This window comes from Gopherus evgoodei, chromosome 10 (assembly GCF_007399415.2).
Source record: "Gopherus evgoodei ecotype Sinaloan lineage chromosome 10, rGopEvg1_v1.p, whole genome shotgun sequence".
NCBI classification, from domain to species: domain Eukaryota; kingdom Metazoa; phylum Chordata; order Testudines; family Testudinidae; genus Gopherus; species Gopherus evgoodei.
In genome coordinates, this window is record NC_044331.1 from 1,232,751 (window position 1) to 1,248,171 (window position 15,421).

The following is a 15,421-nucleotide window of genomic DNA, read 5'->3' on the forward strand; positions in this document are numbered from 1 at the left end:
ATTATACAAACCTGGCACCCATGTCCACAGCATCGTGGATGCACAGGTTGATTGTAAACAACAGGACTTTAAATATCATGAATAAGGCTACGATTGAGTCATGGGCATCTTCAGCTAAAGTCATGGACAGGTCACAGGCAATAAACAAAAGTTCACTGCCTGTGACCTGTCCATGACCTCCACCAAAAACGGCTCTGACTAAATCTTGGGGAGGACTGCTGCTGGGGGGAAGGGAGGGAGCAAGAGGGAGAACCAGCGGCACCAGCTGCTGGGGGCTGCCGCCCGGGTGGTCCCCGGGGCCAGCTGGAGCAGCGACTGGTGCAGCCGGCTGCAGAGGCCACCGAGTGGCTGGGTGCAGAGCTGCTCCAGCAGCGGCCAATGTGGCTTCCCTCGGGGCCACCTGGGCAGCTGGCCACAGAGCCAGCTGCCCGGGCGGCCCCGAGGCCAGCCACACTGGCCACTGCAGAAGTCACAGAGGAGCCCAGCTGTCCAAATTGGTGTAATTCAGGGGGTCACGAGGTTATTACATGGGGGATCGCGAGCTGTCAGCCTCACTCCAAACCCGCTTTGCCGCCAGCATTTATAATAGTGTTAAATATATAAACAAGTGTTTTTAATTTGTACGGGAGGTAGCACTCAGAGGCTTGCTATGTGAAAGGGGTCACCAGAACAATAGTTTGAGAACCACTGGTGTACTTAAAGCAGGCAAATCACATTTACCTGTCAGAAATTTTGTTACAAGCAGGGCCGGCTCCAGGCACCAGCTAAAGAAGGGTGGCCCTCCAACCGCTATTGGGGTGGCAGGTCCAGATCTTCGGTGGCAATTCGGCGGTAGGTCTCTCACTCCCTCTCGGAGCGAAGGACCAGCCACGGAATTGCCACTAAAGAGTGGAGCAGCGCAATCGCGCTGCCATGCTTTTTTTTTTAATTAATTTGCGCTGCTTGGGGTGGCAGAAAACCTGGAGCTGGCCCTGGTTACAAGCATATTAGATTGCTACTTTCTTGGGCAAGAGCAAACAGAAAACATACATAAGGTCCGTTTTCCAGTGAGGTGGCAAACAAATGACAGAGGTGTCATTTCTCCAAAGTGTGCAATATACATTTAAAACACACTAGCTTTGAGTTAGCACACACTAGCTTTGACCTTGAAAGAAAAAAAATCTAATTGGGATTCAGTTACGTAATTAATGTAGTTGTATGATCCTAGTCCTCACATCTGTATTCAAGATAATACAGTCTGACAGTGGCTAGTTTCTACTTCAATATGGTTTTACAACAGAAAGCATAAGACAGTTGAGGTACATTGGCAATTCATGCAGAAGCTTGTTTTTACTATGCCAAGTTTAAAATGGATCCTTACTTTGATGAACTGAAGCAATTGCAAAGCTTAAGGGAGTTCAGAAGCCTACAAATTCAGAAGATAGCTGTAATCCAGTAATGAGGATCAATTGATGTCAAACTGCTATGGAGTAGAGTTGAAGCTGTTTATTAACATCCCCAAATACCCTTTGGTATGAATGGACTCAGATGACCTCCTTGGTCACATTTTTTCCTAGCCTCTTACATTCTCTAAGAGGAGCTCTTTTTTATGTAAGAGTTACTGGCTTTTCTGATATTGGAGACATCAGCCGTAATGCTGTACTTTGAGAGTAAAAGGTTTAAGACCTAGAGCCAGGATGGGAGGGCAAGAATCTAAGTGGAAAGTAAAGAAAAAAGCCTGGAAGGCACCAGACAAAAAAAGCAGCAAATACAGTGACAAGCCTTAAGTTCCCTGTAAGCTGCATGGCCGTGCAGCAGCCTCTTAAATGCCACGTAGGTGCTCAGGGCTGCAGCAGGGAGAGCTCCCTCTCCCGGAGCCCCGGACTTGCCACAGCCAGGGGAGAGGCGCCCGCCCCGACCCCAACCCAGGCCAGACCTAGCCGTAGGGGGGAGAGGTGCCCCTCCCCCAGCCATAATCCAGCCCAGCCTGGGACCTGCCACAGCAGAGGCGCCCCTCCCCAGGCCTCAATCCAGCCCAGCCCCAGAGCTTCTGCAGCAGGGAAAGGCACTTCTCCTCCCTCCCCTCCAGTCCAGGGGGGATTTGATAGCAGCTTTCAACTACCTGAAGGGGGGTTCCAAAGAGGATGGATCTAGACTGTTCTTATTTTTTTGGTCTTTTTCTTATACAGGCTCCTATTACCCCCCACCCCCATCCCAATTTTTCACACTTGCTGTCTCGTCACCCTAGTGGTAGCAGATGACAGAACAAGGAGCAATGGTCTCAAGTTGCAGTGGGGAAGGTTTAGGCTGGACATTGAGAAAAGCTTTTTCACTAGGAGGGTGGAGAAGCACTGGAATAGGTTCCCTAGGGAGGTGGTGGAATCTCCATCCTTGGAGGTTTTTAAGGCCCGGCTTGACAAAGCCCTGGCTGGGATGATTTAGCTGGGGATTGATCCTGCTTTGAGCAGGGGGTTGAACTAGATACCTCCAGAGGCCCCTTCCAACCCTGAAAGTCTGTGAATCTATGCCCTGCTCTGGGAGAGAGGGGGGCACAGCTTCCAGCATGCCCCGCTCTGGGTGTGTGTGTGTGGGGGGGCACAGCTCCCAGCATGCCCCGCTCCGGGCACTGGGTGGGTGCAGGGGCACAGCTCCCAGCATGCCCCGCTCTGGGCTCTGGATGTGTGTGTGGGGGCACAGCTCCCAGCATGCCCCGCTCCGGGCACTGGATGTGTGTGTGGGGGGCACAGCTCCCAGCATGCCCCGCTCCGGGCTCTGGGTGTGGGGGGGGCACAGCTCCCAGCATGCCCCGCTCCGGGCACTGGGTGGGGGCAGGGGCACAGCTCCCAGCATGCCCCACTCTGGGATCTGGGTGTGGGGGGGGGGCACAGCTCCCAGCATGCCCCTCTCCGGGCACGGGGGGGGGACAGGGGCACAGCTCCCAGCATGCCCCGCTCCGGGCTCTGGGTGTGGGGGGGGCACAGCTCCCAGCATGCCCCGTTCCGGGCTCTGGGTGTGGGGGGGGGCACAGCTCCCAGCATGCCCCTCTCCGGGCTCTGGGTGTGTGTGGGGGGCACAAGTCCCAGCATGCCCCTCTCCGGGCACGGGGGGGGGGACAGGGGCACAGCTCCCAGCATGCCCCGCTCCGGGATCTGGGTGTGGGGGGGCACAGCTCCCAGCATGCCCCGCTCCGGGCTCTGTGTGTGTGGGGGGCACAGCTCCCAGCATGCCCCGTTCCGGGCTCTGGGTGTGGGTGGGCACAGCTCCCAGCATGCCCCGCTCCGGGCTCTGGGTGTGGGGGGGCACAGCTCCCAGCATGCCCCGCTCCGGGCTCTGGGTGTGGGGGGGGGGCACAGCTCCCAGCATGCCCCTCTCCGGGCTCTGGGTGTGTGTGGGGGGCACAAGTCCCAGCATGCCCCTCTCCGGGCACGGGGGGGGGGACAGGGGCACAGCTCCCAGCATGCCCCGCTCCGGGATCTGTGTGTGGGGGGGCACAGCTCCCAGCATGCCCCGCTCCGGGCTCTGTGTGTGGGGGGGGCACAGCTCCCAGCATGCCCCGTTCCGGGCTCTGGGTGTGGGTGGGCACAGCTCCCAGCATGCCCCGCTCCGGGCACGGGGGGGCGGGCAGGGGCACAGCTCCCAGCATGCCCCGCTCTGGGCACTGGGGGGGGCGGGGGCACAGCTCCCAGCATGCCCCGCTCCGGGCACGGGGGGACGGGAGGGGCAGGGGCGCAGCTCCCAGCATGCCCTGCTCCGGGCTCTGGGTGTGGGGGGGGCACAGCTCCCAGCATGCCCCGCTCTGGGCCCGGGAGGGCGGGGGGTGCAGGGGCGAAGCTCCCAGCATGCCCCGCTCCGGGCACAGGGGGGGCGGGGGCACAGCTCCCAGCATGCCCCGCTCCGGGCACTGGGTGTGGCGGGGGCACAGCTCCCAGCATGCCCCGCTCCGGGCTCTGGGTGTGGGGGGGGCACAGCTCCCAGCATGCCCCGCTCCGGGCACTGGGGGGGGGCGGGGGCCCAGGTCCCAGCATGCCCCGCTCTGGGCACTGGGGGGGGGCGGGGGGGCACAGCTCCCAGCATGCCCCGCTCCGGGCACTGGGGGGAGCGGGGGCACAGCTCCCAGCATGCCCCGTTCCAGGCTCTGGGTGGGGCGGGGGCACAGCTCCCAGCGTGCCCCGCTCTGGGCACTGGGGGGCGGGGGGCACAGCTCCCAGCATGCCCCGCTCCGGGCACTGGGGGGAGCGGGGGCACAGCTCCCAGCATGCCCCGTTCCGGGCTCTGGGTGGGGCGGGGGCACAGCTCCCAGCGTGCCCCGCTCCGGGCACTGGGGGGGGGGGCGGGGGCACAGGTCCAAGCGTGCCCCGCTCCGGGCTCGGGGGGGGGGCACAGCTCCCAGCATGCCCCGCTCCGGGCACTGGGTGTGGGGGGGCACAGCTCCCAGCATGCCCCGCTCTGGGCACTGGGTGTGGGGGGGGCCAGCTCCCAGCATGCCCCGCTCCGGGCACTGGGGGGGGCGGGGGCCCAGCTCCCAGCATGCCCCGCTCTGGGCACGGGAGAACGGGGGGTGCAGGGGCGAAGCTCCCAGCATGCCCCGCTCCGGGCTCTGGGTGTGGGGGGGGCCCAGCTCCCAGCATGCCCCGCTCCGGGCACTGGGGGGGGCGGGGGCCCCAGGTCCCAGCATGCCCCGCTCTGGGCACTGGGTGTGGGGGGGGGCACTGCTCCCAGCATGCCCCGCTCCGGGCTCTGGGTGTGGGGGGGGCACAGCTCCCAGCATGCCCCCGCTCCGGGCACTGGGGGGCAGGGGCACAGCTCCCAGCATGCCCCGCTCCGGGCTCGGGGTGGGAGGGGGCACAGCTCCCAGCATGCCCCGCTCCGGGCACTGGGGGGCAGGGGCACAGCTCCCAGCATGCCCCGCTCCGGGCACTGGGGGGGCACAGCTCCCAGCATGCCCGCTCCGGGCTCGGGGGGGGGGCACAGCTCCCAGCATGCCCCGCTCCGGGCTCGGGGGGGGGGGGCACAGCTCCCAGCATGCCCCGCTCTGGGCACTGGGTGTGGGGGCGGGGCACAGCTCCCAGCATGCCCCGCTCCGGGCTCGGGGGGGGGGCACAGCTCCCAGCATGCCCCGCTCTGGGCACTGGGTGTGGGGGCGGGGCACAGCTCCCAGCATGCCCCGCTCCGGGCACGGGGGGGGCACAGCTCCCAGCATGCCCCGCTCCGGGCTCGGGCTCGGGCTCTGGGGGGGGGCCACAGCTCCCAGCATGCCCCAGGTCCCAGCATGCCCCGCTCCGGGCACTGGGTGGGGGGGGCACAGCCCCCAGCATGCCCCGCTCCGGGCGGGGGGGGCAGGGGCACAGCTCCCAGCATGCCCCGCTCCGGGCTCGCTTTCGGGGCCGTGGGCGTTGCCATGCAGCGGTTTCCTGGAGACGGTGGTTGACGCCCCGGGCGGACGGAGAGTGACGCGGTTGCGGCAGTTGGGTCCGGCCGCCATGGGGGGCTCGGCCAGTCAGCTGCCGCGGGACCTGCTCGGCGAGTACCAGGTGCCCCCCCCCCGCCAGCGATTGCCGGGTCTGCAGCTGGGCTGCCCTGCGCTGCCTCGGCCCTCCAGGGCGCCGGGTCCGGGCCCCCTGCTGCCGGGCTGGGCGGCGGTGGGATCCCCTCCCGGTCCGGTCCGGGCCCCCTGCTGCCGGGCTGGGCGGCGGTGGGATCCCCTCCCGGTCCGGTCCGGGCCCCCTGCTGCCGGGCTGGGCGGCGGTGGGATCCCCGTCCGGTCCGGTCCGGGCCCCCCCTGCTGCCGGGCTGGGCGGCGGTGGGATCCCCTCCCGGTCCGGTCCGGGCCCCCTGCTGCCGGGCTGGGCGGCGGTGGGATCCCTCCCGGTCCGGTCCGGGCCCCCTGCTGCCGGGCTGGGCGGCGGTGGGATCCCCGTCCGGTCCGGTCCGGGCCCCCCCTGCTGCCGGGCTCGGCGGCGGTGGGACCCCCCCTCCCCGGTCCGGGCCCCCCTTGCTGCCGGGCTCGGCGGCGGTGGGACCCCCCGGTCCGGGCCCCCCTTGCTGCCGGGCTCGGCGGCGGTGGGACCCCCCCCCCCCCCGGTCCGGGCCCCCCTTGCTGCCGGGCTCGGCGGCGGTGGGACCCCCCCCCCCCGGTCCGGTCCGGGCCCCCTGCTGCCGGGCTGGGCGGCGGTGGGACCCCCCCCTCGGTCCGGTCCGGGCCCCCCTTGCTGCCGGGCTCGGCGGCGGTGGGACCCCCCCTCGGTCCGGTCCGGGCCCCCCCTTGCTGCCGGGCTCGGCGGCGGTGGGACCCCCCCTCCCCGGTCCAGGCCCCCCTTGCTGCCGGGCTCGGCGGCGGTGGGACCCCCCTCCCCGGTCCAGGCCCCCCTTGCTGCCGGGCTCGGCGGCGGTGGGACCCCCACCCCCCCACCCCGGTCCGGGCCCCCTTGCTGCCGGGCGCGGCAGCGGGGGGACCCCCCCCTCCCCGGTCCGGGCCCCCTTGCTGCTGGGCTGGGCGGCGGTGGGATCCTCCCGGTCCGGGCCCCCCTGCTGCCGGGCTCGGCGGCGGTGGGACCCCTTGGGCGGGCTGTGGGTGGTGCTGCTGCTGAGAGCCCCCCTCAGCCAAGCTGCAGGGATAACTTTCCCCTTCTCTCTTTCCCAGGAGCTGACCTTCCTGACCAAGCAGGAGATCTTGCTGTAAGCTCCCCTCGGGCTGGCTTTCCTTCGGGGCCCCACACACCGCTCAGGCTGGTGCTGAGCTATGGGGCCAGGCCTATACATGAGGGGGCAGCTCAGATGCTGGCCCTTGGGGTAGCAGCCACAGTCCGCATGGGGAGGGGAAGGGCAATTGCAGGCTGAAGGTGCCAGAGCTCCATGGGGAGGGGTCTCCGTGGAACTGGATCCAGACCTGACATTGCTGCTCCTGGATCAGGAAGGGCAGCAGCAGAGGCCCCAGAGTGGGTCTGCTGGGTCCCCTGTAGGTCCTGCCTGGCGGAGAGTGAGAGTTACACACGATTCAAACAGTGCTGCCCTGCTGCCTCCTAGCATGGGGGCTGCTGCCCCAGGGAAACCCAGCTGTTAGTATGGCCCTAGAGTCAGAGTTGCCTTAACCTGCTTGTAGGCTGACCTGCACTCCCCTGCCCCAAGTGCAAGAGGCAGTGCCCGGGTACTTTGCTCCAAGTTGCTGGGGTGTTGACATCTGTTTCACTGCACCTTGCGGTGGGTGCAGCTGGCTAGGGGAGCATGGCCTGAGGGGGGAGTGTGGTGCAGCAGTGGCCAGGTAGCACTTCCCTTGTGAACTGGAGCCTCTTCCGGCTCTTGCTCCCCATCTTGGTGTGTTCCCTGGCACAAGGGCACTTTGCACCTAGCCCTCTGTGCGCTGGACTTTTGCTTCAGGTGTGGGGCCTTCTTGGTGTTTCTAGCCTGCTGCTCTGTGTGGTGTCTCGTTTTACTGGCTGCATTAATGGGCTGCTTGAAGCGAAGGAGGAAAAATAACATCTCCAGGCTGGGCTGTGTGTCAGCTGGATGGGCTGGGCTGGGCTGGGCTGTGATGTGATGCTGTAGCTGCAGCTGCAAATGTCCATGGGCTCTGTGCGGGGCCTTGCCTAATGCTGCTTTGCTGCGTTTGAAGCTGTTGGGACAAACCCAGCCTAGCCTGGTTGCTGGTGGCACCCTGGCTGAGCGCGAATAATGCAATGTGTGCCTGGCACAGGCAGCAGCTTCTGAAGTGTCCTGCACGGGAGTCCTGGGTGGAGATGTCACTGCTGCCACCTGCTGTGTCCCTTCCTGGCATCCACTCAGCCCTGTAACCTCTGCAGCCAGCCTGGCATAGGCTAGTGTCTGAGTGCCACCCTGTAACAGGACAGGTGTGGGGCAGGGGGATCACAGTGTGGTGTCTAGAAGCTGGCACAGGCGGCAGCTGTGGATGCTCAGGGCAGAGAAAAGAGCCAGCCTGCCGGGGACTGACTAGCTCACACTGTTCCTCCTTTCTCGTCCCTTGTGTGCAGCATGGGGTGTATGCTCAGGGCTGGAGAATAGTCACCTCTTCAGGCAGCTCTGGGGAAGAATTACCTCGGTGGGCCCCTAGCTGAGCTCAGCAGCCTCTGTCCCAGACTGTTAGCAGCTCTGCCAGGCTCTAATTGTTCTTGTCTCCCAAAGCGCCCACAAGAGATTCAGTGAGCTGCTGTCAAAGGAGGAGAGGGAGAGTATCCTGCAGAAAAGAGTCCCCAAGAGCAAGATCCTCACACTGCCTGAACTGCGGGTATGGTGCACCCCCACCCCCCCCGGCTGCTTGGCCTCCCCCTCCCACCTGTCCCTAGGAGGAACCAGGTCAGTCCCACTGATCTCTTGGTCCTGGGCCAAGACTTGGATCCTGGCTGGTGGACAGCTGCCGTTCGTTTGGGTGCGCTCTGCGACTGGGGAGGTGGTGCAGTCATGGCGTGCTTGCTCCACTTCCCATTCCCTGCTGAGCGGCCAGGGCTGGGGAAGAAGTGTCCAGCAGCATGGGTGCCCAGCTTCCCAGGCCACGCAGGTGCTGCAGGCACGTGATGGCAGGGGGCTAACCAGCAGCAAATGGAATTTCACAGGAAGTTCTAAGGGTCTCCGTACAGTCAGGGATTTTAAGGCTGGAAGGGACCATTGTGATCATCTGCCTGACCCCTCTGGAACCCCCGCTGCTGCTGGGAAGTCCTGGTGCCTCAGTCCAGTGTTGATTCTCCATGTGTTGACAGGCAAACCCGTTCCGGGACCGGATATGCCGAGTCTTCTCCACCTCAGAGGATGGGGATGGCAGCATGTCCTTTGAAGACTTCCTCGACATGCTGAGCGTCTTCAGCGACTCAGCCACTTCAGAGATCAAATCCCACTACGCCTTCCGCATCTTCGGTAGAGATCAGCCAGGACCCGGGGTGAATGCTCTGCTTCGCCAGTCCCTCTGTGCAGAGTGGGACTTGAGTGTGGGCAGCTGCTGCTCGCCTCAGAGTTGCTCTCAGGGAGGGGGTCATGTCAGGAACCTGCTGTCCATGGGTGACTGCCCAGCTGCAGTCTGAGGTGCTTGGAGCAGGTTGTGGTGGTAGCTAGCCCTACCCCAGCGAAGGGCTCCAAGGGGAAGGCTGCGAGGCCCCCAGGGCAAGCCTGAGGCCCAGCCAAGAACCCTTTTTCTGGAAGCACTCCTGCTTGTAAATCTCCTGTGTTGCTAGGCTACAGCCATGGAAACGGGCTCATGGGCAAGTGCCTCTGATGATAATCTGGACATTTCCCCCCAAAGATTTTGACGACGATGGGACCCTGGACAGGAAGGACCTGGAGAAGCTGGTGAACTGCCTGACAGGGGAAGGAGATGAGACTAGGCTGAGTGAGTCAGAGATGGACCAGCTCATCCAAAACGTGAGTGCCACACGCCCTGCGTCTGTAGGGCTTGCTGGACCTGCTGTGTGGGGCTGCTCAAGCAGGCTTTGAGGGCTGGTGTTTCCCTTTCCCTGACAGATCCTGGAGGAGTCTGATATTGACAAGGATGGGACCATTAACCTCTCTGAGTTCCAGCATGTCATTTCTCGATCACCAGACTTTGCCAGGTACCTCTGCCTCTGCGTGCTGCAGTGTCTGACTGGAGAAAATCCAGCGCTTGCTAGGCAGGGCAAGCTAGCCAGTGGGTGGAATGGGGGTTTGCTTAACTCTCTGTGCAGAGTTGGCACAGATCTCCGAGCTGGTAGCAGGGCTAAAAGCGCAGACGTAGTGGAGAACTGCTCTAAATAGTCTCCTATAACAGTGAAGAACCTTTGCCCATCTCTAGCCCTGTCCACTGAGGCCTTGCAAAGCTTGGGAAACACTTCCTGAAGCACCCAGGTCTCAGTTCAATGGGGCTTGGCTCCTGATCCCTTCCTAGCGAGCTGTATCGTGGCAGTGCCCAGATGCTCCACTCATTTGTCTGGTCTCCAGCCGTGCTGTATGTAAGCACAGAGCCAGTGCCTGCCCAAGGAGCTCGCAGACAAAACGCAGCTGGCGTAGGGGGAGGAAGGGCTGTTCTGTCCGTGCTGCAGGCGGGGCAGGGAGCGACTCGCCAGAGTCACACAGGAAGGCTGTAGCATAGCTAGGAGTAGAATCCATGGCTCTGAGGCCAGTCTCCTTACCACTGGCCCATCCTTCCTGCTTCACAAACAGAACGAGCACCGCCCGGCCGCGGCAGGGCCTTCTCCTTTCACGGGGAACAGAGGCACAGGCTTTGCTTGGCTACAGTCACATCATGGCAGCAGGAGAACCCAGCTCTCCTGTCTTCTAGTCCTGAGCCTCACGCACCAGACTGCCCTCCTGCCCCATTCCAGGGCTCATGTGCCCCTTTCCCTGGCCACTCGACTCCTCTAGCTTGTTTCTTTGCTAGTTTGATGGGGGCTGTCTGACATCCTCAGGGTATCCAGGACGCTCCCCCCTTGAGCCATTGGCAGATGTCCAGAATCATGTCTTTTAAACACCAGCTGCATTCTGCTTGGGTCTGCCATGTCCCCTCTGAGCTTCTTTCCTGCCATGTTGCATACAGCCCTTCCCATGCCCAGCACCAGAGACCCCAGCAAGTAGCTCCCCTGTGGCATAGCATGTGAGAATGTGCTGGTCACTGTCTCTTTCAGTTCCTTCAAGATCGTGCTGTGATGGCGCTACGTCCCTTCTAGCAGAGGTGTCCTGTGGCTGACTGTGCCCATGGCCTGTCCCTGCCTAGCCTGCTGTGCGGCTCTGCACCATCTCTGCGCAGTATCTGGATCCTTCCCCTTCTGGCAAACTGATGCAATAATATTGGTGACTCCAGTATTGTGCTAGGGGGGCCGGTGTCTTGGAGCACTCCTTCCATAGTGCCTTATGCGGGGCTCCACGGGGCAAGGCCTCTGCTGCCCAGTATGCTGTGCCTTCTGTACTCTTCTTGGCCTGCAGGGGTAGGGTCACAGGGTCCTTAATGCAGCTGCCTTGTGCTTCAAACAAACTCCTGGCCCTCGGAGACTACAGGTCCCAGCCTGTCAAGCCATACTTGTATCAAAGCAGAGGCTGCTGGGATCAGCGTGGCACAAAGCATGCTGGGATCGTTAGTCTCCAAGGACTTACTCCTATGCAAACCAGGTGCAGTCCTCTGGGCCTACCCTGGACATCCTGAGCAGGAGAGGGGAACTCCTGCTGGGGGCTGGTGATAATCTGGGGCTCACCCTCCTGAGCCTCTCTGTGTACCTTCCACGAGCAAACGGGCAGCTAGGACTCTGGCAAGGAGCCCCCGAGGCTGCAGTGGGCCTGGCTGGCTCCCTGAGGGGGTCTGGCAAAGGGATGTAGCACAAAGGGCTTTTTAAACTATGCAATAATGTAACTGGCACCTTAAAATGCTGCCGCCCAGCAGCTCTGTCCAGGGTGTTTCTGTAACTTCTCTGTCCAGTCCCCAACTCCCTCCCATTAGAGCATGCACTGCTTTCTGCTCAGCCAGAGTCGAGGGCTCCTGGCAGGGGCCACAGCATTCACAGGGCCACAACTGACTTTTAAAGCTTCTGCCTGTGCCCCTGCCAGTCTGCCCTGCCCGGCCCTGCGAGTCGGTGCATCTGCTGGTGCTGTACCTCCCTTCCCGAAGCAGCAGCTGATTCCTGTTGTCAGGCAGCCTAGCCCGGAGTCCTTCCCCTGCTAGTCAGCTGCCACAGGCCAGGGGCAGGCAATGGCCATCAGGCAGAAGGCTCCACTCTGCAGTCCCACCGTGCCTGCTGCTGCCTGGCACACTGCTAGTGCCTGTTAGGGGAGCAAAGACTCAGGGTGTTTTTCTTTTTCTTTCTACCCTTTCTTACAAGTGGTAAAGCAGCTGGCTTCCCCGTGCTGCTCTGCTAGGTGCTCCCCCACCATGGGAGGGAGGGCCGGAGGACTTGCAGTACTCTGCACTGGATGGGGGGCTGCTCGGCCATGTACGGAAAATGAATAAAGAGCTGCAGTCTTACCCTGGGGCTTGTCCCTGGTGTGTGGCGAACTGATTCTCTGCAGGGAGACGTATGGGGTTGGTCTCCCCACCCCTGCAGGACAAGCACCCCCTGGGCCATGGCTCTGGGTAGCCTACAGCAAGCTTCCAACACCTGGAATACTGGAGGGTGCAGTGCTGCCTTCTGGGCTGGCTGTGTCGGGCCAGATGGGATAGAGGCTATAGTCTCTCCTTCCCCATAGTTAGGGGAGGGGGTTGGCTGCTGCCCTCCCTGCTGCCTGGGGTTAGTGGGCCCTGCGTCCTCTTCCCTCCCTGTCCATTCACTGTTCCTGTTATGTCTCCCTCCCCCTCTAGTGAATTGGAGTGCAGCACGAAGCATATCCTAGGGGCTGCAGGGCCCATCCAGTGATGAGACTGGGGGCCTGCCTATTCCTAGCAGAGCGATGGACTCCTGCATCGCTGGTTCTCATGTCTCTGCAGCTGCACAAAAACAAAGGGTGGGGTGGGGTGGACAAGGTGGGGTTTGCTTACATTTGCCACTGTGGCAGATCCACAGGATCAGTGGTACAGCCCCAGCTTTGGCATGGGCTCTAGGAGGAATCCCTTCAGTAAGCCAGATCCCATGGTGTCGCCGCTTCCTCCAGGGTCAGCCACGCAGCATCACCGCCTCCTCAGGCTGGACCTGTAGGCCTGCAGCCTCCCTGGGAGCTCTGTTCAGCGAGGTCCACTGGACACTCAGCCACTCCACAGGGATTAATGCACCTCACCCAGCAGCTGCAGTGACGCTCGCTCGCGCTGTGAAAACAGGTTTTCAGGATAATGCCACACAAGAGCAAGGCCTTAGGGCAGTGACGGTTAAAGCAGAGACCTTTCTGGTCAGCCCTTGGTTCAAACACTGGCTGTCTCTCCGGCCGACCTGCTTGTGAGAGCTCTGATTCGGCCAGCCGCCAGCACTCCCTCCCGTCCTTTTTCTCCAGGAGAGCAATGTTGCTCAGCCTCCCTGCTGAGAAGTGGGGAAGTCCTCATCCCTCTGGGTTGTTGCTTGCTAGATGTCAGTGTCCTGGCGATTGGTTGCCACTGGCTTCTCAGATGCTGCACTGATAGGGGACTAAGGCCCAGACAGCCGGGCAACACCCATGTTGCTCAGCCTGCCCTGAGAGCAAACAGTCCTTTCCCACCCATGGGGTAACTGTAGCATGTGTGGGGAAACTGAGGCACACTCAGGCATCATACAAATATTACGAAGTATTCCCACTTCGGCACGGCAGTTAAGCTGTAGGTTGGGCCCAAGCTGAGCAAAGGTCAGCCAAGGTGTATACCCCAGAACAGCGTGAGCAGCACCTGTGAGCAGGCGGTACTGCGAGGGGCCTGCCCATGCAATAGCCTTAGCCATGACCCCTGGGGCACCCGCAGCGGCTCCCTGCACAGAGTGCTGTGAGCTCTGGTGACATGGGGCTGCCACAGCAGCTCTCTGAGCACGCCCCAGTGCAGTCTGACGCTGACACAGGCCCTGACATTACAGCGAGGCACAGCCCGGCCAGCTGACTGCAGGGCAGACCGTGGTGCCAAGTCACATTCACCCTCCTCAGCCACACACAGCTGTGAGGAAATGACAGTAAAACAGGTGCTCAGCAGCACAGGGAAGCCAGGCCTGGCACTGAAGCAGCTGGCCCCTACGTAGGGCTGCCAACTGTCTGGTTTTTGGCATCCAGTTGGCACTGCCGACCAGGCTGTTAAAAGTCCAGTTGCTGGCACAGCGAGGACCCAGGACTAAGGCAGGCTCCCATGTGGCTCCAGGAAGTGGCCACCAGCTTCCTGCAGCCCAGAGGCACATGAGCAGCCAGGAAGGCTCTGCACGCTGCCCCTGCCTCGAGTGTTGACTCTGCAGCTCCCATTGGCCAGGAACTGGGACCAATGGGAGCTGCGAGGGCAGCACACCGCGCTTCCCTGGCTGAACAGGGGCCATGGGGCTGCAGGGACCTGGTGGCTGCACCCCAGCCCAGAGCCCCCTGCTGCACTCCAAACCCCTCATCCCCCCCGAGCCTGCACCGCCAGTCGGAGCTGTCTCCCACACCCTGAACCCCTCATTTCTGGCTCCACCCAGAGCCCATACGCACCTGCACTCCGCCCGAGGGTGGGGGCGAGTGAAGGAAGGGAGGGTGCTCAGGGCAGGGGTGTTCGAAAGTTAGCAATCCCAACCCTATGTATGGCAGGCAGGAGCCATACGGCAAAAACCCTGCAGCAAGGCTGGCTGACAGAGCAGAAGAGCCACAGGTGCAGCAGCAGCGTCTCCCCTGCCTCACCAATGCTGCTATTGTACCCGTATCTGCCCCATGCACTGGCTGCAGCAGAGAATGAGCATCAGGAAATGAGCCCTGCACATGGGCTGGCCAGAGGGTTACTCAGGGGCTGGGGTGGGCAGGAAGCTGCCTGTTGCCTCCCAGGAGAGGAGCGTGTAGGATGTGGGCTAGAGATAAAATGGGCACAGAACATTGGGGGGGGGATAACCCCAAGCCTCCCCCACTGGTGTACACCCACCTAATACCTCAGTCTGCTCAGCATCCCCAGGGCCCTGTACTCCCAGTACAGGCTCCTCTTCCCTTCAGCCAGCAGTGCCTAGGCACAGCTCCATCAACCTGGGGGTGGGAGCCAGCCAGTCCCCCTCCTCCTATTCAGCACCCCCATCTCCCAGGAGCCTCAGCACCGGGGCAGTGGCAGGGCCACCCTCCATGGTAGACGGCTGGAGGAGCTGGCCCCACAGCGGGACTCCAGCCAGCTTTGCCCTGCTGATTCTTCGTGCTGGTGGTGGCAGGAGCCCACTGACAGCTCAGTGATTCCCCCCAGCAGCTGGGGGCCTTTTCAATGGAGCAAAGGGATTGGGGAGCTCTTCCCTGTCCCGTGTGGTGCACAAGGCCCTGGGGCTCCAGCTTGGGCTGGCTGTGGGGCTCTGGCGAAGAACAGTGCAGTAGTCCAGCCTGTGGTGTGATTCTGTGGTGCCTCACGATCCCCTCTCGCTCCCTGACCAAGACGTCCCTGAGCTAACAGCACTGCCATGCACCTACGGCCTGTGGCGCCCCGCGGCCAGCCAACCCGCAGGATCTGTGGGCGGCGCGCCCAGGGGAGCTGGGGCTGGACAGCTGTCAAAGCACCAAATGCTGCTACCCCACAGAGAAAAGCACCCTGCCACGGAGCTGCAGCTCTGGGGCCTAGCATTAGGGGCAGTGCCCAGCTCAGCGGCCAGGCCCAGGCAAACCAAATGGGGGCGTTTGGCTGAAAGGTGGTTTGAAACCGAACGTACAGCCTTTCGTTACCACAGCATCACTACACATGGCCTGATAGGTCAGCCGAGGCTGGCCGGCTCCCCAGGGCCAGGGGCTTTCAGCAGCAGCCCGTATGTGACCCCTAACATTTCACGAGAGCTCATTTAATATCAGCTTCTGGGAGCAGCTCTTGCCTCGCTCACCGAGAGCCGCAGGCCCTGGGCACAGCCTCTCACACTCTGGCTCGTCACCAGACGCTTGCAGCTTGGGAGGAGCA

The 15,421-nt window shown here is 62.6% G+C and overlaps 1 protein-coding gene across 2 annotated transcripts; it reads left to right on the plus strand.

Moving 5' to 3' along the window:
- Positions 1-5,312: 5,312 nt before the first annotated feature.
- CIB1 (calcium and integrin binding 1) lies at positions 5,313-11,909 on the plus strand. Of its 2 annotated transcripts, XM_030577620.1 has the most exons (7): positions 5,319-5,510; positions 6,620-6,654; positions 8,116-8,218; positions 8,688-8,841; positions 9,224-9,342; positions 9,442-9,530; positions 10,578-11,909. In XM_030577620.1, exons 1-7 carry the CDS (start codon positions 5,460-5,462, stop codon positions 10,597-10,599), a joined length of 573 nt encoding a protein of 190 aa, XP_030433480.1. In that variant the 5' UTR covers positions 5,319-5,459; the 3' UTR covers positions 10,600-11,909. The 2 variants fall into 2 exon arrangements, with proteins under 2 accessions (XP_030433481.1, XP_030433480.1); XM_030577621.1 differs by lacking the exon at positions 9,442-9,530 and having other exon boundaries at positions 5,313-5,510.
- The last annotated feature ends 3,512 nt before the right edge of the window (positions 11,910-15,421 follow it).

Excerpts from the sequence above, each read along its gene's own strand:
- CIB1 (XM_030577620.1), top strand. The coding sequence starts at position 5,460 with ATGGGGGGCTCGGCCAGTCAGCTGCCGCGGGACCTGCTCGGCGAGTAC. Across the intron at positions 5,511-6,619 it reads ACCTGCTCGGCGAGTACCAG|GAGCTGACCTTCCTGACCAA; the intron begins GTGCCCCCCCCC and ends TCTCTTTCCCAG. Across the intron at positions 8,842-9,223 it reads CTACGCCTTCCGCATCTTCG|ATTTTGACGACGATGGGACC; the intron begins GTAGAGATCAGC and ends TTCCCCCCAAAG.